The sequence below is a fragment of the Zonotrichia albicollis genome, chromosome 28 (genome assembly GCF_047830755.1).
Source record: "Zonotrichia albicollis isolate bZonAlb1 chromosome 28, bZonAlb1.hap1, whole genome shotgun sequence".
Taxonomy (NCBI): Eukaryota; Metazoa; Chordata; class Aves; order Passeriformes; family Passerellidae; genus Zonotrichia; species Zonotrichia albicollis.
Window position 1 is genome coordinate 918686 of NC_133846.1, and position 24126 is coordinate 942811.

The 24126-nt window shown below is 48.4% G+C and overlaps 1 protein-coding gene across 5 annotated transcripts in view; it reads left to right on the plus strand.

Annotated features, from left to right (window-relative positions):
- PPP1R12B (protein phosphatase 1 regulatory subunit 12B) overlaps window positions 1-24126 on the plus strand; it is a 137045-nt gene that overhangs the window by 82344 nt on the left and 30575 nt on the right. For 4 of the 5 annotated variants that reach the window (XM_074528210.1, XM_074528211.1, XM_074528212.1 and 1 more), the window contains 4 exons: window positions 98-241; window positions 959-1142; window positions 1680-1792; window positions 3062-3106. In XM_074528210.1, the coding sequence (XP_074384311.1) occupies window positions 98-241; window positions 959-1142; window positions 1680-1792; window positions 3062-3106 (486 nt within the window). Of the gene's footprint in view, window positions 1-97; window positions 242-958; window positions 1143-1679; window positions 1793-3061; window positions 3107-20542; window positions 21168-24126 lie in introns of those variants that run through there. The other variant, XM_074528214.1, reaches the window with a different exon arrangement.

A 24126-nucleotide genomic window follows, 5' to 3' on the forward strand; every position in this document is an offset into this window, starting at 1 on the left:
TGAGATGAGATGAGATGAGCTTTAAGGTCCCTTCCAAGCCAAAGCAGTGTGGGGTTGTGTGATCGTGTGCACGAATGGCGCTGCTGTTTCCCTGCAGGGAGTGACCCTGACGGACCTGCAGGAGGCCGAGCGCACGTTCAGCCGGTCGCGCGCGGAGCGCCAGGCACAGGAACCGCAGGGGGACACAGCTGAGGACAGCGGGGACAGAGCTGCACGCTGGGCACGGAGCGCGGATGACGAGGTGATCCTTGTGCACCCCTTCCCTGAGAGCTGCCAAAACCCTTTAGGAGAGCTGACATCAGGAGATACTCCCTGGCAGTTATCTTTTTGTTCTGAGGAGGACAGCCTGGCTGGAAAGAGGCACTGCTGGCTCAGGAGCAGCAGTTCAGTGTGAGGGAGGTGCACGTGGAGGGGCTGGAGCTTAGCTCTGCCTTTGCTCTCCTCTGGGAATTTCACCTTTCTGTCTCTTGCCAGAAAATAAAACGGTGTAAATCCCAGAAAGTGTAATGAGAAGGCTAATGATAGAAATGTGGCCTGGATCCACCCTGCTGTGCAGTCTAGGCAGAGGCTTTGTGTTCACATTTTTCCACAGATGTTCAATGTGTAATGGAAAGGTGGGGAGACGGGTTTCCTGCCCCTGCCACCACCTCTGTTTTTTTCACTCTAAATCATATCTTTCTATTAGATAACTTGTGTCTCCTGCCATGAGCTGTAGGAACAAAGGGATTGATCCCAGATCTCCCTGCTGTGGAGGGTGCTTTTACACTGTAGCTGTGCAATGACTTTAACATCCATCCTTATCTGATAGAATGGACCTGATCTGGCAAGTGCAAGTCATCACTTCCAGCAGCAGTGAAGAAAACATTGCACTCTGAAAAATTACTGCATTCCTTGAAATCCAAAATCTGGTACTTCCTTTTCATTGTGCTGTTTTTCTGTCATGGCTTTTTGTTTCTAGACCGTCTATCGGCGGCTGAGGGGCCCAGCACAGCCTGACAAACCCACAACGCCTGTGTCTCCTTCCACAGCCGCTCCTCTGCTCTATACCAGCTCATACCTGACTCGAACAAATAAATACCTAGGGCTGGACTCCGTGAATCCAGCAGATTTCAGAGCAGCAGGCACAGAGATGGAGAAAAATGGTACGTACCAGGAGAGTGAAGAACAGACAAAGCTCAGGGGTTTTCTTGTGGTTTAGAACTTCCAGTGTGTACTGATGGAGAGAACACGTTTACTTGTTACTCTGAAGGAAGCTGCCATGTCACAAAACAAATGTTATTTGTTTAAATGAGGTTAAACAAATTCCTATTGCGTGTAACAGAGGGATAAAAGGATATTTTTCATTTTGAATAAAGAAATGAGACAGTGATCATGGAGCATTAAGCTATTAGAGCTGGGGAAAGAGGTTCCCCTAGTACAGGTTGAGGAGTAAGTCAGGATGACTTGGGGAGAGCTGGCAGCTGGGGTAACTTTCCTGGCTCTGATGAGGGAAGGAGTGTATATATACAGTATCCAGCTGTAGTAGGACACTGAGATTCCATTTCATTTCATTTAATAACTCCTTTGTAATATAACACAAGGCAAGATGACCTTGATCAGCTTGAAAAGAACCCCGGAACCTTAGCAAAAGCACAGATGTAAATCACTGAAACCAAAGCAGTCTTTCTTTGCTTGGCCAGAGTGTGAAGATCAGGATTCAGACGACAGATCCCTGAACAAACAGTCGATCCGAGAGCGGCGACGGCCAAAGGAGAGACGGAGAGGCACCGGCATCATCTTCTCCACACAAGATGTGAGTTTGAGTTCCTTAGAAAGAGAAACTCCAGGGTGAATTTTCTTCCCATTCCAAGCTTTGTGATTTTCTTCCAGTCCATTGATTTCCCATTTAGTTCTTCCCTCTCCAGCTCTCTTTCACACTGGCCTATCCAAAGGTCTCGCATCCCTGTTTGGGCTCTTTCAGACCGAGCTGCAGCTCTGGGCAGCCTGTTCCTGAGCTGTATTATGGAACCCTGGAGGACTGGGGAAGGGCCACATGGGAGAGGAGAGATTCAAAGTCTCTCCTTTTGGAAGGACGTCGCAAGCCACCTGAAGTATTTTCAAATTTCTTCAAGCCCAAATTTGTCTGCTTTTTAGGCCCCTTGAAAGAAAGACAGCAGGAAGAAAACTCGTGTCTGGGTCCCCTCCCGTTACCAGGGAACACTCAGAGCATAAGTGCAGAAGAGCTGTCTGTGTCATGGTCATTTCTCTTAGTCCTGGTTTCAGAGGATTTCTTCAGTCTGAGGGAAGAAATCCAAACTTTGGTTAGAGCCTCAGCTAGGAAAATAGATCACCTTTACCAGGAGAGAATAAGAATTATGAAATTATGGTTAATGAGTTGAGTCCAGAGTCATTTGGGATGCCACGGTAGCTCACATTTGCTCTGTGAAATCCTGGAGCAGTTACTAAGGGCAGTGGCTTAGAGAGGCTATGCAAGTGCAAGATACCTGGGATGATGAGTCTTTCCACCTGAAGTCTAACTGAGCTGGAGATACTTTTGGAAGTCAATATTATGACAGTATTTCAGACGTGCAGTTTTTCCAAGTTTTATCTCCTCAGTGTGTTAGGGACTTCCTCCCAGTTCCTCAGAGGCATTGGAATGGCAGGAGCCATCTCAAGAGAGTGATTCTGTCCTCAATACCAAGATCTTCTAAATGGCCATTAGGACACCAGACCGGATCTGATAATTAGCCAAAAGCATTTGGACAGGCATTTCTTTTGACAGAAGTTTTCCTAACATTAGCATCAAATAATTTTTAACTGAAAAGGTTATTGGGGACTGTCACAAGCTGCCCAGAGCAGTGGTGGAGTCACCATTCCTGGTAGGGTTCAAAACACACACAGACATGGCAATTTGTGCTGTGGTGGAGTTGACATGGTGTGTTCAAAGGTTGGACTTGTTGGTCTTGGAGGTCTTTTCCAACCTTAATGATTCTGTGATTCTATAAACAATACATTATTTTCTTGGGATGAAGTTTAGTTGTCTCCAGAGCTGCCTAATTTTATTGTTTGCCTTTCCTCCTAGGATGAAGATGAAGTTGATGGAAATGAGGAAGTGAAGGAAACTCGGGTAAGTGAGACCATGTGTCTGAATCACTGATGTGTCACTCTTGGCTGTTGGTGGCAGAGTGTTCTGTGCCTTTCACTCTTGTCTATAAGAGAGTTCAGGCTCTGCTCGGGAGTATGAACAGGCAGGTAGCTCCAAGCAGCAATTTCCTTCCTGATTTCTCTTGTGAAAGATGGGGTGTATCTGCAGAGTGGCCTGAGCTCAGTGTTGGCTCCTGGGGAGCTGCACAGGAGTTGCGGAGCCTGGAGGGAAAGCAGCAGTGGGGCTGCAGTGCTGGGGCAGTGGGATCCCAAGTGTCCTGGAGAAGGTGTGACCTTGGATCTTGGAATCACTGCTATTTTGGACAGGATGTTTTGTATTTCTGGAATCTGCTTTCCTGTCTCTTGGACTTGTTTTCTTGCGGGAAATGGTCTTTGCAAGCCGCACGTCAGAGGTTGTTCAGTGTTGCCCTGTTCTTTTAATAGTCTCATCCTTTGAGGCCCTTTCTTTCATTTTATAATAATTACTGACTCTTTCCAAATTGCCTTGGTTTCCTTTGCTTTTGTTTGTCTTTGAAACACATTTGAGCTTGACAACATGACTGACTCTGACAATGTCAAAGCTAAATACATTTCCAAGCTATTAAAGTGCAGTGTGGAAGACCTGGGAGAAGTAGCAAATGTAAGGTTGCCTAGGGGTCATCCTGCTTGTGGGATGTTCCATTTTTGCTGGGAAATGTTGAATCTGGAGGAGCCTTTCCCTATACTTTGCAATGCAGTAGAGTGCTAGAAGCATCATTTAGTTGGAATTAACTGGTTCTTTGCTGAAAATTGGCCATAACACTCTTCAGACTGTGTTTTTGTTTTCATTCTTGCAATATTCAGTCAGAATGCGGCAAAGTCACGGCGAGCCTTGCTGGGGCCAGAGCCTCACGTGGTGCTGGGATGGTGTTTAGCATGTGCTTATCTTTCCATGCCAGCCCTTGCTTTCCCAGTGCTTACTTTGCACTTTACTCCACTTGAAATGTGAGATATTCCTGCTCACAGAAGCATCACCTGCTTCAAGGAGGCCAGCTCTTCCCACAGGAGTTTCTGCTCATCACAGTGCAGAGCTTCCTGAAATCCTCACTGAACCCTGCAGCAAAGACTCGGCCATTTATCGTCATTAAAATTGTTTTGACATTTCTGCTGCCTCACAGTAAGACTGAAGGAGGGGAGTTTTGTAATGTGTAAAAGTAATAATCGTAATAGGGACACCTTGTTTCCAGCAGGCATGTTTGGGACTTGCTGGGAATGTCTTGTTCTTCTGGGAAGTTGTCCCAGATTACCTAAATTAAGACAAAAGAGTAGCTGAGGCTGCAGGTTTGGAGGCTTCCTGGAGTCTAGTTCTAAAATTGCTGAGGATTTTATTGAGCACAGTCCTCACTGCTCATGTAAATGGACAAGCTGCACTTTGGGAGAACCCAGCTGCCCAAATAGTCAAGGTCACCCAGTCTCTTACAATGAATAATGCTGGTTTTCCCCAAATTAACAGCAAGGATTCCTTTTGCCTAACACTTCATGTGATTTTCTTGTGGGATCCATCTAAAAGCAGAGGAACATCCTTTCAGTTCCATCATCCGCTTTGTGCAGGTGCTTCATGGCACCAGTACCATGGTTTCTTATGCACCCAACATATCTTAGACCTGGGTCAGACTCTCCTCCTACTCTGCTAGAGCTGGTTTTCCCATTTTCCCAGTCCTCTTGTTTTTATCCAGTTCCCAGTTTATTTTCTTGAATGCATGCCTCCAGCATCATGTCACTTGGTCAGTCTTCCCTGGTTTATTTGAGATCCAAATCAGAAATTTCTGTCCTAGCTGGCCATCACTTTGGCAGGAATCATGGAACAGCTCTCTGTTTTCAGTTCTAGAGCCAATAAGAAAGTACAGTTAATAATCATTAATTCTTCAGTAACTATAGTTCTAGAATGGCAGGTGCCAAATGTCACCAGGTTGTGAACTTGAACAGCCTGGAATGTCCCATTTTAGTAGCAGAACCCCAAAGAATCTGATTTTGTGGGAACAGTTGCATTTTTCCTTCAGTGTTTATATCTTGGCTGATATCAGGATGATTTTCATGGAAGCCAAAAAAAGAACTTGCTTGAAATCCTTCCTCCAAGCTCTGCAGTGCAGACTAACACAGAAAAGGTAAAGGCAGTTTTGGGAAGAAAAAAAAGGAGCAAATACATGTTGTTCTGATTCTCAGAAGTGGATGAATTATTTTGGCTGAGCTCATGAGCACCAGAGTGGGAAACCAGCCCAGACACTTTGGCTGAGCTTTAGGCAACTGAGAGCTCTCATAGTGGGATGTGTCAGTGTCCTCCATGTGTTCTCCCCCCACCCCAGCTCCCTCCTTGGGACACAGACTGCCTGGATGCACTGTGGAAAGTTGGAAGAGCAGACAAAGTTTTATTGTGGAATAAATGTTCAAGGGTACAAGGACTTCAGCTGGAAAAAGCCTCTGGGGAAGCAGCTTTAGGAGAAGTTTTTCCGTGATTCCAGTGGGAAGGAGCTGCAAAGGAAGGAGGTTTTGTGTGGTCTGGGGAGACCTGAGCTCAGAACAGAGGTGGGGGAGAAGCTTGGCCACACTCTTGTCTCTGTTTCTCAGAAAATAAAAACTGGGAGAGTCAAAGGCTCATGTTGTACCCAGACTGAGCTGGGGGGAGGCTGGAGCTGGGAAGCCTTCCCTGTTCCCTCAAGCCACTGACTGCAGAATGCCAGAGAGAATTCCAGCCCTGGTGAGGCCAAATGCAGCAGAGCCAGTGTGGGCAGGGATCAGTGGGCTCGTCTGGGATGCAGCAGGAGGAGGATGATGATGAAGAATAAAGAGAATGTTCCAGTGTTCCATTTCTGAGCAGATTTTCTTTATCCCTGACTCTGCTAGCTTTGACTTGGCCCTGACTTAAAATAATGGAATCCATTACAGACTGGTTTGGATTGGAAGGGACCTTAAAGCCCATCCAGTCCCACCCCTGCCATGGCAGGGACACCCCCACTACCCCAGGGGACCCCAAACCCAATTCAGCCTGGCCTTGGACACTGCCAGGGATCCAGGGGCAGCCACACTGCTCTGGGAAACCTCTGCCATTGCTGTTGCACAGCAGGAACAATTAGAAACATAAAGTATATTTTAAATGACAGAGCATAGAGAACAAGTAGAAAATGTTTATAATCATTTAAAGGATTGTTTCTCCTTGCAGTTCTCTGCTGGAGGATTACAGATGTGCCTCACCCACAGGAGAGTTTGTCAAAGAAAAACTTTAAATTCAGAGGAAGACGCTGAGTGTTATGTTCATAAAATAACAATTTCTGAGCAGTAAAAGTATCAAACATAATGTCTGTTGTCATGAACTGCCTTCAGGACAGTCTGTATAGCCCAGTATAAACCCCAGACACACTAATGGAATTAAGTTTTATGGAGGAATAGCACTGAAACGTTTGATTGTGAATTACAATTGCAGTAAGTGGATTAAATAGGCTCCATTCCTGTCTCCCTGCGCTTTGATTTATGGAATGAACCAGACTCACTCTGGTTTGTAAATAAGTGTTCTGCCTACTCGTACTGGTACCATCAAATCACTAGATGCAACTGGATACCAATATAAATTAAATTTCTGTCTTAGAAGGGCTGAATTTCCAAGCTTAATTCCACAAGTTCTAAAGGAGGACCAATGAACTGGAAAATTCGTTATACCAACTCAATGTCTTAATGTTATTGCTGATTCAGAACTATGACCTGGGAGTCCTGATTTTGGTGTGCCCTATTTTTCACCTATATTTTTGCTTTTAGTTCCACTTTATCCTTCCACAGAGGCTTCAGTTCAGCTTTTGTCACCATGCTGTTTGCCTTTCTGTGAAAGATGGATGTGATGAATAACTAGAAGATCAGGAATAGCTTTTGTTAAGTGCTTTGTGAATGTGCTGTTTTAGCCACACTGGGTGTACTGGGAGCCCTGGGAGTCCCCAGTCGTTGCTGCCCCTTTCCCAGTGCCATGCAGCCATCCCTGTGCCTGTGGACTGTGTTTGGGAGCCAAGGAAGGCTCAGAGTCCTCCACTTTCAGGGCTCACATTGCCTAATATGGTAAGGTATGTCTGCAAGAGCTGAGCTGTTTTGCTGGGATACAAGGGAAAGTTGACCAATAAAAGGAACAAAATAGGTGAACTTCTGGCCAGCTGATAAGAAACTGAAACCCTTTCAATGCAGACAGTGCTGTATGGTGGTGTTCATCCTCTGCTTCATTGCTGCAGGCCCGGGGTCCCTTCTGGGGATGAAGGATATGAGTATTTTCCCCTGGTTTTACCCTTGAATGTTTATTTCTAGAAGAGATGTGGTGTGATGTGGGAACGAAACCATCTGGCTCCTGTCCAAGGGCACGTAGATGGCACTATGCGTCACTTGCATCATGTAGTTAAATTGGAGAGCATTTAATTCTGTGTAACATAAGGCTGGCAGAGATTGGCTCTGTTTAGTCCTGTTTATAAACAAATTGCTCTAATGGGCTGTGTATGCTGCAAGGAAAGATCTTTAATATGTATAGCAATATGAAATAGCAGCAAAGTGCTGCAGGAAGGAGCAGGAGCTGAGGCTTTGCCATAGAGTTGGACGTGGTGAAGAACGTCCTCAGTGTGTTCAGAGTGCCCTGGGTGCTCTGGGAGGTGAAGGGGACAGACAGCAGAGAAATTAAAATTCATTCTGCAGATATTCCTACAAAAATGCTTCACATCTGCACAGAGCATTTGCCTTGTGAGTCTCCAGCCTGGTGTGCTTGTGTTGGTTTTTCTTAACCTCAGTGTGTGGAGAAGGGCACCAGCCTGGGTGGCTGCTCTCTGTGCTGGTACAGCCCTTCTCTCCTCAGCCTGGCTCTGAGCACCAGTTTACAGCTCTGGGAATACATTGTTTGTGCCTAAAGCCAAGTGACCCAAGTGGGTTATGTGACTACAGGGTTACAGCTAAATGCCTTCAGGTGAATTCCTCTAACTCACCAAGTTGCTGAATTAGGAAGGTGTAATGTGAAGCAGTGATGAGGATGGGGATGGGTAACACAAAACCAGCTCAAAGCCAATCTGTGAGTCCTGGGAAGATGAAGCAAAACAGCCAGTCCTCCAGGAGTGATTCCCAAGGTCACAAACTCATAACTATTTAAGGTAACTTTATGCTGTAGCATCTTGTTAGAAGATTGCTGTCAGCCTTGTGGTGCAGTCTGAGGTGATTGATCCTTCTCAGTTGTTGGTAAGTCATTCCCCTGCAGCCATGGGGCTGGGGTTGGCCCTGCAGCAGCCACCCACAGCTCCCTTGGCTGCTGCTGGCATTGCTGGGAGGCCTGGGCAGTCAGTTCAGCTGATCCCAGCTCAGCCCAGGCTCCTTTTCCTTTGCACCCATGGCAGCTGTTGCACAGGGTCCTGGGATTCTCCTGCTTTCTTCCCAGAAGGAGCTGGGAGCAGTGTGATGGACAGGGTGACAACAGGATCCATGACACGTGTGTGCTTCTCTCCAGTGCTGTGTGCACACAGCAGAGCCACTGCAGGAAATGGGAGTGCTCACTCCAGGGTGAATGTTAGCCCAGAACCACTGGCCTGAGGAGCAGCATTGCTCCTGCCCCATATCCCAGAGACAGAATAAATCTCACCATTGTTTTATGTCTGTTTGTAACTTTTGACTTTTTAAAGGTTAACAGTGTGTGGTTGTGCTTATTCATTTAACAGAGCATCCCACCACTTTTTGTGGGAAACTGTCAAAATCTGTCTCCTTGTGACATGTTCAGAGCTATGGAGAGGAGTCTGTGACTGCTGAGCTGCTTGGAGCAGGTTCTGGGCCCCTCTGGGAGCTGATGATCCCCCCTCAGTGTCAGTCATCCACTGGGCTGGGGGAGGGTGTCTCTCCTGACATGATTGAAGTCATCCTCCAAAAAATCTGATCTGCTGAATTAAAATTCCTGCCTGGAGCAGTGGATACCTGGGTGGGCTGTGTCGTGCTGACACAGGGTCTGCCCTGGAGAAGGGGATTGGGGACAGTGGGGGGGCTGCAGTAATGTACCCCCTGTTTACAGAGTGACCAAATTATCCTTTGTCTCCTAAAAAGGGAGAAAAGCCCAGAAATTTCTCTCCTCAATTAGGTAAAAAGACACCTCATAGGACCTCGGGGGCTTCACCTCAAACTTAAGAATAGCCAATTGGACAGGAGCTAATAAGTCCTGCCTAAACAATTTACTAGAAAAAGAAGAGAAAAAAAGGAACTAATTGCTTTTGTGAGATGTTTTACCAGGAGCAAGAAACTCTTGTCCTGGCTCAGTTTTTCTCAGTAAAGAGCTTAGTTATTTTGCCTTTTATTAAAACTTTCCTGTTTCCAACGCTTCCAACACAGAAGCCATCCTGCTGATTTTATGACATCCGAGGTGGCTGAGCTATCTCAGGTGTGACATAGATCTCCAAGGGCTCGTAGGACCTGGCTTGAAGGAGACCCCATATCACAGCACATGGAACTGGGATGTGCCATGCTCAGGCTCTGCTGTCTGGCCCTTCTCTCCAGTGTGAGAATCTGCATCCAGTTCTGGGGTCCCAGCACAGGAAGGATGTGGAACTGCTGGAATGAGTCCAGAGGAGCCCATGGAGCTGCTCCAGGGCTGGAGCCCCCTTGCTCTGGAGCCAGGCTGGCAGAGCTGGGGGTGTTCACCTGGAGAGGCTCCAGGGAGAGCTCAGAGCCCCTTGCAGGGCCTAAAGGGGCTCCCGGAGAGCTGCAGACTTTGGACTAGGGATGGAGGGACAGGAAAAGGGGAAATGGCTTTCCACTGCCAGAGAGCAGGGATAGATGGGATATTGGGAAGGAATTGTTCCCTGTGAGGGTGGGCAGGCCCTGGCACAGGGTGCCCAGAGCAGCTGTGGCTGCCCCATCCCTGGAAGTGTCCAAGGCTGGACAGGGCTTGGAACAGCCTGATCAGTGAAAGGTCACTGCCCATGGCAGGGGTGGGATGAGATGAGCTTTAAGGTCCCTTCCAACCCCAACAATTCTGTGACTCCAGCATTCTGTGGATGCTTCTCTCTGGCAAAGCTAGAAGCTGGTTGTCCTCATCTCCTGCCATCCTTGCAGGCTGGTGCCATCACACGTTTCTGTAGTCAATTATTTATCTCCCAGACATGTCCAGAAGGAACAAAAAGCAGAAGCTGTATTGCTTCATGGCTAGCAGAGAACTTAGGATTAATCTAAATTTGTTTGGAAAATTGGAGTCAAATTCTCTGGCAATAATATATCATTTGGAAACAACCACTGTAGGACAAATGGTATGTTGCTGTGATATAAGTGGTGATGTGGTTTGTCCCTTGTGTCTCTAAAAGGTCACTTTTTGTTCAGAGTTTATATCCTCCCACATGCCTCTCTTCAGAAAAAACCCATGTTTGGAAAGTCATTGTTAGTTTTGTGCTTTTGGACATGGACTTCCCCTATGAAAAGTAACATTATGTGGCATAAGCTGCTCCATTGTTTGGTGTGTCAAGTTGTTGAATCCTTAAGCTGCAAAACTCCTGGTAGGAATTTCCCACCTGCTTTGGTTAATTTACACCTCATTGCTCATTGTAGGGAACCCAAAGAAAGATGGAGAAAGACTTTTTACAAGAGCCTGTAGTGACAGGACAACGTGAAACAGCTTCCCACTGTCAGAGGAGAGGTTTAGATCAGGTCTTGTAAGAAATTCTCCCCTGTGAGGGTGGGGAGCCCCTGGCACAGGTGTCCAGAGCAGCTGTGGCTGCCCCTGGATCCCTGGCAGTGCCCAAGGCCGGGCTGGATGGGGCTTGTGGAATAGTGGGAGGTGACCCTGCCATGGCAGGAGTGGAACAGGATGGGCTTTGAGGTCCCTTCAAAGGTCCCTTCCCAGGCCATTGTGATTCTGTAGTAGGTACCTACCAGGGACCCAGTGCTGGCTGGGTTTGAGTGGCTGTTTTACCATATTTGTTAACTTTTCATTGATCTTAGATTTCATCCTTGGCAGAGGACATGACCCTCTGCAACACAGCGTGCTGCTGCTGAGGGCTGGTCAGAAATGGGCTGGGGCACAGTTAGGTGACAGTGTGCTGAAGTTACAGATTTGCCTAGCCAGTGGCACTGGGACATTGTTGTCTGCCAGCCACTCACTTCCACAGCTGAGCTGGCAGACAGGTTTTACAGCCATGGGTACAGAGAATCTGATCAATGCAGATAAAGAGCAGAATGCATCATGACTATTGTGAGAGCCCTGAGATTTTTATTTCTCTATGTCATATTTTGGAAAGTCCCTTAGCTTGAAATAGCTGTTTCCATCTGGTTCTTGTACTGCTGTTTGCTTTCTCAGCTTCTCTGGCATGGCCTGTTCATAGCTGTGCAAATTGTTGTGTTCCTCCTTGTAAGAAACCTGGGTGGGTAGAGGGAACCTGTCAGGAAACACTTGCTGAGTGCAACTGCCAGACAGCTTCCCCTGGGAAATAATATGTTCCAATACTTTATGCCTTAATGGTTAATAATAATAATAATAATATGCCTTAATGGTTAGAACTGGATGAAATCAATTGAGTTTTTGCATGAGCAGTGCTCAAACTGGACTTGTGAGTGGACAGAGCAAAGCATCTCCCTGGATTTGCTGAAGCCTGTCCAGAGAAGGGCAACAGAACTGGAGCAGAGTCTGGAGCCCAGTTCTGATGAGGAGCAGCTGAGGGAGGTGGAGAGGCTCAGCCTGGAGAGAAGGAGGCTCAGGGGGGCCCTTCTGGCTCTGCACAGCTCCTGACAGGAGGGGCAGCCAAGGGGAGTTGGGCTCTGCTCCCTGGGAACAGGACAGAGGGAATGGCCTCAAGCTGAGACAGGGGAAGTTCAGGTTGGTAATTAGGAAAAATTTCTTCCTGAAAGGTCTGGTCAGGCCCTGGCACAGCTGCCCAGGGCAGTGGTGGGGTCACCATCCCTGGGAGTGTTCAAAAGATGTGTGGATGTGGCACTTTGGGCATGGGTTAGTGGTGAACATGGCAGTGGTGGGGGAACAGTTGGGCTCATTGGTTTTTCCAACAGTCCTTGGTCCTGTGATTCTCTGATTTTATTGTGATGCTTTTTTCGAATGAACCTCGGTACTGAGCTCAGGAAGAGCCAGGTTTTGGGTGGACATGAAGCAACCTCTCCATAGCCACCAGGCCAATCTCTGGTGTACAGACCTGGCCAGGATTATGACATGACAATGGGCAGTGCTGGGGTTGCCTCAGGGGTTGTGCCCATGGCTACATCTACAGCCTGAATGGAATCCTGTCTGTGATCTTAGAAGCATTTATATTTTGCAAAGCTGACACATCTGTCCCCTTCAAAGGCAGAAATCTGGTGGTTTGTTGTTTGTGGTTATTGACACTGTGGCCACCCATTTCTGTAACCTCTCACCATCAGCCTGTGCCAGGGCAGGGTCAGGCTGGGTATCAGGGAAGGTTCTTCCCCAGAGGGTGCTGGCACTGCCCAGGCTCCTCAGGGAATGGGCACAGCCCTGAGGCTGCCAGAGCTCCAGGAGGGTTTGGGCAGCGCTGCCAGGGGTGCCCAGGGTGGGATTGTTGGGGGTCTGTGCAGGGCAGGGGCTGGACTGGATGGTCCCTGTGGGTCACTTCAGACTCAGGATATTCTGGGATTCTCTGAAATACAGTTTAATGACACATCAGAGGGGGTATGTGAACATCTGTGGGCTCTCTCAGAAGCATTTCTGCCTTTCATACTCTCTAACTGTGTGTTTGTCTGCCCCCTCCAGGCCCTGTCTCAGGTTGTGCAGATGTAGATTGGTTTACTGGGCTTGTCCTGAGCTTGATCTTCAAATAATGATGAACTCAAGACAGTGAAACATCTCCCTCTCTGCAGCCTTTGTTTTAGATCCAGTTCTCCCCTCTGCATTAGGGATGTCCCCAGAGGGGTCAGTGAACAGCCCAGCTTCTCATCCTGCTCTACCTGCTGAATTTGAGTGTCTAAGACATCTTTTATTTCAAAAACTCAACTTTGCTCCACAGAACTGCTGGAAGATGTTTCTCCTGCATGCAGAATGGGGCACTTGCAGGTCCTAAAATGATGTTTCCCTGCAGAGAATGCTGCTTTTTGAACTGTCTTTACCCTCTCTCTTTATTACCTCTATTTATAAGAAAGGAAAAATAAAAAAAACCTGAAATTTTACATTTCAAATGTGCTATTCTCAGCCCCCACTATTTGATCTGCATGTGCTGCTCAGTGCTAATCCAGGTGTGCCTAATGCATGGTGCTTCCAGCTTTTTTGTGATAAATTTTGAGATGGGAATAAAAAGTGGGAGAAGAATGATGCTGTAGATGCAGTTATGGACTCTCAGCTGCTGTGTGTGCCTGTAGGACAGGAAGACCCTTTCCTTCCTCTCCCTATTGGCACCCTGGCAGATCTGCTCCTGGGAACCCTGGCCTGGGCCCTGCAGATGGAAGTGTTCCCTCCTCCAGTCCAGATTCCATTTATGGAAAACTCCAGCAGAGCCTGCACATCCCATTTACAGAGCAGCTTCTGCCTGACCATGTTGCTTTGCTCCAGTCCTACAGCCCAGCATAACCCTGAGTGCTTCTGCAGTGCTAAATAAACCCTGCAAGCTCTGTTTGACCCTGGTGCAGCTTGAGGTTGATTTAAAAGTCATTTATTTACAGTAGCATTTATATATCATGTACAGTTGTTGTGTAGCAGTAGCACTAGTAATAATAATAATATTAATAATTTGAATTATTAAATCTTGAGATACAAAGTTCCATTAAATAAGCTAAATCAAATGCCCAGAAGTACAAATTGTAGACTAGAGTACAAGTCATGTTTTAATAACTTATTTTAAAGGTGATATGTGTTGGCCTTGTTAGTGCTAAAGGAATTCATATATGTGTGTTTATACATCTATATACAGACAGTTCCTCTGCTCTTCTGTACACACAGTTCCTTGGCTATACTTGCTGTATAGCACATTCATTTCTGTAATCCAGCAACTCGTCAGCTGCCCAGGACTATACCCCAGGAATAAAAATCTGTATTTTGGAGCCAGTTTTAGTTCTCTCACTGTTCAAAGACATACTTGGTCAAAATTACCTACTCAGGTTCCCCAGTGTCATGAGAATGTGACTGTTAATAAGCAATGCAGAGGGGAAGAGTGGAGCTGAGTTACATCTTTTAGGTTGAAAAAGACCAATTAAACACAAAAAACAACCAACCAACCAATGCCATCAACCCCTGAGCTGGACTCCAGTCCTTCTCCAGCTCTGTAGGTGTCTCAATAACCAAAACAGAAAAGCCTTGTCAGGAAAAAACCACAAACACCACCCAGAACGCAGAATAGGTGAGAAGACTTGTGATATTTTCCACACTTAATGACATTGTGATTTTCTGGGTTCTGTGGTCACTTTTGAAGATTGGCTTTTGGTCCCATCCCCTGGGACAAGTGACTGTGCTGCCAATTCCAAATTCACTCATTATGCACCAGCATGAGCAGTTTCTCTCCAGAGCAAGCAGAATTTGTTTGCACAGAATGGGATGGGTGCAGTGAATAAAGAGGTGAGAGCAGGAGGCTTAACAAGGCTCAGCCTTTCCTTCCAATGAGCTCCTTTCCCAATGGGATGGGATGGGATGGGATGGGATGGGATGGGATGGGATGGGATGGGATGGGATGGGATGGGATGGGATGGGATGGGATGGGATAGGTTAGAGACATTTTCCTGCAAGATCCCCTTATGGAAAGAGCAGTGACTGATTCCTGGTGCAATGGCCCCCTGGGTGTAACCCCTTCTCTGGCTGTGCAGCCCTGAGTGCTAAACCAGAGCTGTTCCTGGCTGTTGGAGCCACCCTCGGGCTGGTCATGGCTCATCCTTTGCAGATTCCAGCTCTTGGTCTGCTCTGGGTGTAGTGGGAGAGAAGTGTGAGGTGAGGAGGTTCCTGTTCCAGGACAGAGGTAGGAACAAGGGGGACACAAAGGATGGCTGCTGGTTTGGGCTGAAGGAAGCACTAATATAGGACACCCTGAGATGATGCCAATCACAGGATCATTCATCTTTGCCCACTGTTGCAAAGGGGAGGTGCAGGATTGTGGCACTATGGATTTCAGTTTTGTGGGCCACTCCAGTGATATAAAAGCAGTGGGAAATCAAATTCTGACTCAGTTCTCTAGAACCCATGAGGGTAGTTCGATGGTAAATGGGTTTTTATGTTTAAACTGAGTTTCCTGCACAGATTGCCCAGAGAAGCTGTGGCTGCCTCATCCCTCGAAGTGCCCAAGGTCAGGCTGGAGCAATCTGGTGGAAGGTGACCCTGACCATGTCAGGGCTTGGAACAAGATGAGCTTTAAGGTCCTTTCCCACCCAAACCATTCCAAGGTTCTCTTTTTTTTCTGGATATTTTACAAAACTGCTTTATACCTAGAAACATTATTTTCTGGACATATAATGACTTTGTAGCCTGACTGTTGGAAACAACTGCCAGATTATTTTGTTCCATTTCTCCAGAGAAGTGGCATGAGAATAAATGCAGTGTTACAGTTGATTTAGGTACTGCATAAAATTACAGATTTCAGTGATTCCCTGGACCAGCACATGACTCCACAGACAAACAGCACATTCTGCTCCTGCAGTGGGAAACCCAGAAGGGGAGGACTGGGAAGATTTGTTCACTTGAAGAGCAAACAGCTGAACTCTGTAGAAGGAGGTGCCAGCAGGTGTCAGGAGTGGCATGAAGCAATTATGGAGGGTCTCTGCTTCTCAAAGAAGAGTGAGCAAAGTGGGCCCAGTGATGGGCTGGGGGGGCTGAAGGAAAGGAGGCTCAGGGGAACCTTGTGGCTCTGCACAACTCCTGACAGGAGGGGCAGCCAGGTGGGGGTCGGGCTCTGCTCCCAGGGAACAGGAGGAGAGGGAACAGCATCAAGTTGTGCCAGAGGAGGTTCAGGTTGCACACTGGGGAAAATTTCTTCTCTGAAGGAGTGGTCAGGCCCTGGCACAGACTGCCAAGGGCAATGGTAGAATCAGCATTCCTGGAAATGTTCAAAATATGTGTGGATGTGGCACTTGGGGGCATGGTTTAGTGGTAAACACGGCAGTGGATGGGGAATGGTTGGACTCAAAGATCTTTTCCAGCCTCAGTGATTCTGTGACAGGTTCAAAGGACAGCATGAATCCTGCTGCCTGCCTCTCCCTGTTCTGCCCCTCCAGCTGGGTTGTAGCTCACAGGCAGCTGTGCTGCCCCATGTTCTTGTATCACAGGAGGGGCTCACAGCAGGGGCTGTGAGAGCCCAGCCTCAAAGGCTCAGGACCTCAGTGCCATCAACCTGCTGCTAGCCCTGAGGCCAGCTGGGGAGGAAGGGACTGAATCCTCCCAGCCTGCAGATCAGGGTCCAAGGGGCCTGTTGGGAGTAGTGCCCAGAGGAGTGCCCAGTGGTACCCAGAGGAGCCCAGAGGAGCTCAGTGGTACCGAGTGCTCAGTGGTACCGAGTGCTCAGTGATACCCACAGTGCTCAGTGGTACCCAGAGTGCCCAGAGGTACCCAGAGGAGCCCAGTGGTACCCAGAGTGCCCAGTGATACCGAGAGGAGCTCAGTGGTACCCAGAGTGCCCAGAGGTACCCAGAGGAGCTCAGTGGTACCCAGAGGAGCTCAGTGGTACCCATAGTGTCCAGTGGTACCCACAGTGCCCTGTGGTACCCACAGTGCCCAGTGGTACTCAGAGTGCTCAGTGGTACCCAGAGGAGCTCAGTGGTACCCACAGTGCCCAGTGGTACCCAGAGTGCTCAGTGGTACCCAGAGGAGCCCTGGTTGGCCAAGGACAAGATGGTGCCAGGGACCTTCCCCCTGCTCAGTGGTCACAGGGTTGTGTGTTGGGGGTCCCTGGCTGTGATTGATTTAGCAGATGTAGGCAGGGAGGCCCTGGGGGGAGGTCACAGTGCTGAGAATGTCCTGGAGCTGTGTGGGCCCAGTTTGTGTTTTCTGCCCCAGCTGAGCCCTGTGTAGCTGGAGACACCACTGTGCTCCCTGGGATGTGCCTGCATCTGGAGATAGAGGAGGTTTGGCTGCAGATGAAAGAGCTCAGCTGGATGGGAAGGAATTCAGTCAGGTATGTGGTAAACCTGGTGTGAAAAATGACAGCTAGGACTTTCAGGAGATAGTTTTGGGATAATTTGTTCCAAAAATACCAAGTACTCTCATTCTTCAAGTTGTGTTAGAGTTCTGCTCTCCCAAGAGGGCTTCTCCTCCTCTGCTCTCAGGGAATGTGCTGTGGGCTTGCATCATCCCTGAACATCACTGCAGCTCTGGCTTCAACTCCCAGATTTGTTTCCCATTTTTATCTGCTGCAGGTTGGAATGTTGCAGCGCTGCTGACATTTGTTTTACCAGCATCATGTTCTGTAGGTGAAGATTTTCCACACAGATAAAAAGGGGGTGTGTATTTTCCTCTCAAATATTCAGCTCAGGGTTTCATCCTATTTCTGCTACATCATTTTCCTGAATATGAATTCTCCTGGCTAACTAATTTTAAAAATGGAGTACAAACACAGGCATCATCACCAGAGGAAGGGAGAGGACACGCATCTGAATGCAAAAGGAAGTAACAGAATCTGCTGAGCTGGAAGGGACCCACAAGGATCATCCAGTCCAGCCCCTGCCCTGCACAGACCCCCAACAATCCCACCCTGGGCATCCCTGGCAGTGCTGCCCAAACACTCCTGGAGCTCTGGCAGCCTCGGGGCTGTGCCCATTCCCTGGGGAGCCTGGGCAGTGCCAGCACCCTCTGGGGAAGAACCTGACCAATTTTTGGGTGAAGGTGTATGAATATGTGATCATAGCCAAGGCCACAACTCTAACTATGGGCAAACACTCTTTCCTATGAATATAGCAAAGACACAATGCTGTAGTATAGTTGTGCTGCTGTAGTCCAAGGTGAGAAGAAACTTTAAGGTTATTTTGCCCAGAAATAGGCCAGAGCATGAGGTCAGCATTCAGACAGCCTCGGGGGATTGTGTGCAGTGGTTGTGGAAATGCTCATGGAAGATGATTTTTGTGCATGTCTTTCTGAAAGTTGTATAAATATTCCTTATAAAGTATACAGCAGCACATGGACCAGCCTGGTACTGACTGAGGAATCTCCTGAACAGACAGGAACAGTCAGATCTAAACAATGACCTTGAACATGACAGAGCTGAGGCTGTGAGGAATAGCAGCACTGTGAAGGAGAGTCATGTTTCATAATTCCACTGGGGACTCCTTGCAAGTAAACTGTACAAACCAGCAGGAAGAAACCCCTAAATCAGGCATTTGTTGGAATAATGCTGAAACCTGGTGTGTTTTGCCATATTGCATCTCTTGCTGCTCTCTGTGTCCTGGCTAATCAAGCCTCTTCTTCTCTCTGAATTGAGTTACTGTCCACCAAGCTGTATTAATCAGTCTGTGTGAGATCTACACTGGGTCACTAAGTAATTAGTGTGGAATGGCTCAGGGTGTGTTTTGTATTTGGGCTGTGAGTTCTGTACCAGAATGTTGATTTTGGAGCTTTCCTGCCCCTCCTCAGCAGAAACATGACTGTGGAGGGATGGGAGGGTGGTTTATTTGGGATTGGATGGGAGGGGAAGCCAAACACTGCAATTGAGAGCTGTGTAGCTCCACCTTGGTGATTAAGCTGGGCTTTGTCAGCCCTGGAGCTGGGATTGGGACACTCCAGTGCACCTCCAGCCAGTTTGCCCAGTTTCGCTTACACTGTTTTGAAACTCCAGAAACTGAGACTGGTGTGAAAGGATCACCCTGTGTGCAGGGGCTATAAATATGCCTCTGAAGCATCTGAATTTCCTCGTTGTACAGCAGAGTTGGGCTCCAGCTACAGGGAGGGGTGTGTGATGAGTGCAGCAGATGCAGGCTGGAAAGATGCAGGTCCTGCCCCAGCCCTCTGGAGTAGCAGGGTGCCTCTCACTGCCTGCTCGTGCGTCTGGACTTCATTTTCTTACCTTGAAAGGGGAATGCAGAGATATTACCAGGCAGAATTAGACCTCTCCTAACCCCTTTTCCCCTTTCCTGCAGTCCGTGGATGATTAGTCCCCTCCCTCCTTGTGAAGAGGTACAGAGAAACCTGATATCACTGTGACTTTCTTAGAGCAGGAAAATCTGGCAGCCCCCCTCCTGCTCTCCCTGGTTACACAGTGATGCTGCTTTGCCCCTGAAAAGTGGAGATGCTGGATGGCAGGAGGAATTACTGTAGCTGCTATTCCAAGTCCCTTCCCCAGCTCTGTGCCAATTAAATTCCTCAGGTGCCAAGCAGGGTGCAGAAAGGAGCAAGATTTCAGAGCAATGCAGAATGGGATAATACTCTTAAAATACTTTAATATAGATACTATTCTGCACTTCACAGAATAGTTTGAATGGGAAAAGACCTTAAAGCTCATCTCACTCCACTCCACTGCTGTGGTAGGGACCCCTTGCACTATGCCAGGTTGCTCCAAGCCCCTTCCAGCCTGGCCTTGGTAGGAAATGTTTAATATTAAGCAGATGTGAAGCTGGAGCAGGACAGACACTGCTGATGCAGGACAGGCACCTGCCCTCAGTGACCCTGCCTTGACAGGGGGGTTGGACTGGATGATCTCCAGAGGTGCCTCCCAACCCCAGCCATTCTGTGGCTCTCTGTGGTTCTGTGAGCTGGTTTGAGGCATTTTTCAAGCAAACATCCCATGGGCCCATTGCAATGGGACACACGCCCACCTTCACAGGGAGCCATCTCACCCCTTCCAGTGAGCTTGGGCAGAGCTGGGCAGAGAGAGGGGAGTCTGGGAGAGCACATGCTCCCCACACCCTCTGTGCTTTCACCCGAGCTCCTCTCCTTCCTCCTTGAAAGGCTCCCTTGAACCAGGGAGCTCTGCCGCCCTTGCATAGCTCAAACAGGCTTGTGAGCAAACAACAGAAATCTTGTTGTGCTGTCCAAGTGTGTCCTCCCTTTCATGGCATGAGCTGCTCCGTGGCCTTTAAATCATCTCCCTTTGTTGCAGCCACACACAACTTCTGGAATTTAGCCTCAGCAAAATGCTGTCAGCTCACCTCCAGCATCCCACTCACAGCCCACCAGGCCTCAGAAGCTCGAGAGGGATTTTCTCTTCTCTTCTCTCCCTTTCCATTTTTTTTCATTTTTTTTTCCTGCCCAAATCCCAAAACCAATCCCAAACCCAATTTGGCAGCCCAAATCCCAAGCTGAAAGTGAATCGCTGCTGCTGGCTGCCCTCCAGCATTCCTCTTGGAGCGAGTCAGGATCTGGAATGTCAGAATGTCAGGAGGCAGCGGCGGGAGGGAAGGGACGGGAGAAGCCTGTGCGTGGGTAAGGGCGCCGGAGGGGGGAGGAGGAGGAGGAGGAGAAGGAGGATGGAACAAAACCCAACTTCAGCTGGACTGCCCCTTTCCAAACCAGCGTTTGTTCCTGATTTATGCTTTTGTGTTTCACTTAAAACGTGCGGCTCCATGCAGCAGGGGCAGAGCTTGCGGCCGCGCTCCGGAGTAAATCGGGGTTTGCTTTTCCTTTCCTTTTTTTAGCTTTTTTTGGCAAAAGCTTCGTGTGTAGATATACCCAGCCAGTTTCAGCTCTCTCCTTGAGCCGGGAGTTTGTGCCTCCTGCACTTCTGGGGAGAGGTTGATCCCCCTGGGCCCGAGGCAGGGGAAATGTCCTTTTGCGGAGAAGCCGGGACGGGGCCCAGGCAGTGAGGCTGGCACAGAGCAGCGCCCGGCACTGGAGCACAGCGAGTCCTTGACACCTTCTCTGCTTCTGCTCGGACAAGAAACTTGGTGGAGCCTCAGGTCTTCCTGCCGCAGATTAATGCCTAAAATTATACACCCTAAACAGGAGGGTTTAATTACCAGAGCTGTGAATAGTTTAATTAGTTTGTTCTGACCTTGGAAGAAGGACCTGCCCAGCACCGTAGAGCGACAGGAGAGCACGCCTGGTGTTGCAGCTCAGAGCCTGCGAGGCCATGTCGTCCCTGTACAGCAGGAGTAAGGATTACACTCGCAGCAGGAAGGCTCAGTCAGACTCTCCCCCGTCCTCTCCTTCCCCGATCGCAAAGACTCTCAGAGTAAGCAGCTTTTTCCTTTCTGTATTCCCTGCTCAGCACATGCTCTGGGCACAGCCCAGTGCTGGTGGTTTGTTGTCTTACCCTTGGAGACCTGTGCCTGTGGTTTCCTTTGGAAAGAGGATGGTTTAAATGAAACTTTGGATGGTGCCTCTGCAGCAACAGGTTTAAAGCAGCTGCCAGAGTCCCTGCACTGGGGTTAGCTGTGTTATCTGTGGAGGGAATTGCTGGGATGGTAGTTTCCACCTATCCTGGAACGTGGCTCACCTGGTAGGCTGTTGCTGGATGAAAACCTCCCTGGTAAAAACGAGGCAGAACCTGACCAGCTTGTTAAACTGCACTTTTTCCATAAACACTTTGATATCGCTGGTGAAACAAGGTTTATGTTCAGCTTTCACCCCTGGGGCTGAGCTGGCCAGTGCTGTAGTTTAGTAATTTCAACACCACAAAAAAATTGAGTAAGACCACCTGTAGCAGGAGGCAAGTCAAGGTAGTTACCTGTACTCCCCAAACCAGAGCTGTATCCTCCTCTCCCAGGGTGTTGGAAAGTGGGGAATGCTTCCCAGCAATGCTGCTGCTAACTCCTGTCATGGGAGAAGCTGTCACAAACCCTCTGGGTCTGTATCATTGTGCAGGCAGCCTCTTCACCATCAAGAAATATTATCATGCTGGAGTCAAAGCCTGGAGGAATTAGTTTTTAACAGCCAGGCTAATTTTAGACAGGAGCATTAAATTAATTCCAGCACTGGTATTTGCTCAAATCAGATATGCATTGCCTGCTCTGTTGGAAGGGACAGATCTTGGTCTGGAAAAAGTATTGCCCGAAATATTTGATTTCTAACCCACTGCTGTGGCATTAATGGAAGCAGTTCCTGACCTAGGGAACTTCAGCCTCGAGGCTTCTGCGGCCGCTGGTTGCCCTGGGCTGTTAACTGTAACCAGGAGCAGGTGGTTTCTTCCTTCTGCAGCTGGAGTGGCTTTGGGATGGTTCAGGTCATCTAAAACTCTCCCCCATGGGCTTGGATGGGCTTCCCTTATCAGTTTAAGCTCTGTGCTTACCACTCCTCCCTAAAGGGCTGCACTGCTGATCACCAGCCTGGTAACAGGTGGGGAACCATCCCAGTGTGCTGGAAATGGTTTCATTTCTTTCAAACCCCAAGTTTTTAAGGTCAGGCATGTTCAGACTGACTCATTTCTCCCTCTTATGCATCTGGGCATGTGAGTGAGTGACAAACATCTCACAAGAGCCCTGAGCTGTGCCTGGAGCAGGTGACAGGAGGGGCTGGTTCCTCTGTCCAGAGCCATGGAGGGATTGCAGAACTCTGAGAGTCCCTGGGTGTTGGAGAAGGTGCTGGGAACTCTCAGGTGGGTGGAGGAGGTGCTCGTTTCTCTCTCCATCACCACAATGAGATTTGCAGGCTCCTGGAGAGCTGTGGGTATTGGAGAAGGAGGTGGGAGTTCTCAGGTGGTTACAGAAAGGTGCCAGGTGGGAATGAGGGCCTGGAGAAGAGCTGCTTGTTAGTGAGGTTTTGGTGAAAGCCAACACATGAGCACAGAAATCCTTGCAGTGGTAAGGCAGTGCCAGCTGTGACTCCACAGCATCTGCAGGGAAAAGCCAGGTGGGGAATGCAGCAGCATGGACTCAGTCAGGGTGGGAAACAGCCCTGGTGCTCTCTGGGTTATGGAAATAGCCCATGCCTTAAAAGGCTGATTAGGGCAGGAGTGACTTCAGGCTAAAACAAGGATCTGAGTTAACTCTTTCTCCAAGACAATGTAATTTTGCCATGAGCAAGAGAAGTTTACTTCTCTTTTGCCATGAGCAAGAGAAGTTTTACTTCTTGTTTTACTCTGGGTTTCTCCATGTGTTTGTTCCTCCCCACCCACTGCCCCGTGCCCACAGTAACCGCCCTGTGCCACGAGGAGCCACCACCCTTCATAAAGCAGGTAGGAATGTGATATCTTGGGGTCTTTTATCTTTCCATGCAGTCCATTGACACCAGCAGAGCTGTGGGCTCTGAGCAGGGCTGTGAGCTCACACAGGCAGGCAGGAGCCTCACACAGGGAGAAAACTCCTGCAGAAGCAGGCCCAGCAAAGGAGCTTTGACTGGTCAAGGTGTCACTGCCAAAAGCTCCCAGCAGTTTCCTGTGGCATCCCCTCTGCACCTGCACTGCTGCTTCCTTAGGAATGCCCCTCCTTAGGAGTTAGGATAATATTGCCTGGGCTTTTTCCTCCTTTGATTGATGGGAAGTCCCCAAATGCACAGCTAAGGAAGGGAGCACTCTGCACTGAACTCATGCAATCCATGAGAGGGAATATCCTGCACAGGAGCTTCTGGTAACAGTGGGATGGGGTCCCTGTGCCAGGGCAGCACTGTCCCATAGCCCTGGGACCACCACAAACTAAAATACACAAATCCTGTTCAATCCCCCAGGGTAAGTGTTGCTTTAATGAGGATGTTCCTCAAAAGAGGAAACCCAAACCCCTTTGAAATCAGTTCAGATGGTCCCATTATTTGGCACAAGCTTCGAGTGTTTGGCAGCGGGTACCTTGTCATCATGTTTCTCCTCCTGAAAAAATAATATTCACTTTCAAAAATGTAATAGGCATCCAGTGGCATGAAACCTGTTGTGTGCATTTAAGCAAATAAATGACAGGACTGGAAGGGTGAGAGTGAAGTCAAGGACTGAATTTTTAATTTTTTTTAATTCCTATTACTGCTGGGCTGGTCATTTTTTTCATAGGAAAGGAAGTGCCATGTTTGTGTTTAGGCTTATCCATCTGTCTGTTGTGGTACTTGTAACCTTTGTGCTTCTCCACAGGTTATTGGTTAGGTGGGATAACAAAGATTAAGGAGAATGCATGCTCCTAACTTTCTGCAGAGATTCCAAATGCAGCTTTTTATTTGTTTTCCACCTCTTTGTCAAACCTTCCCCTTTTATATAAACTGCTCCTTCTTGGTTT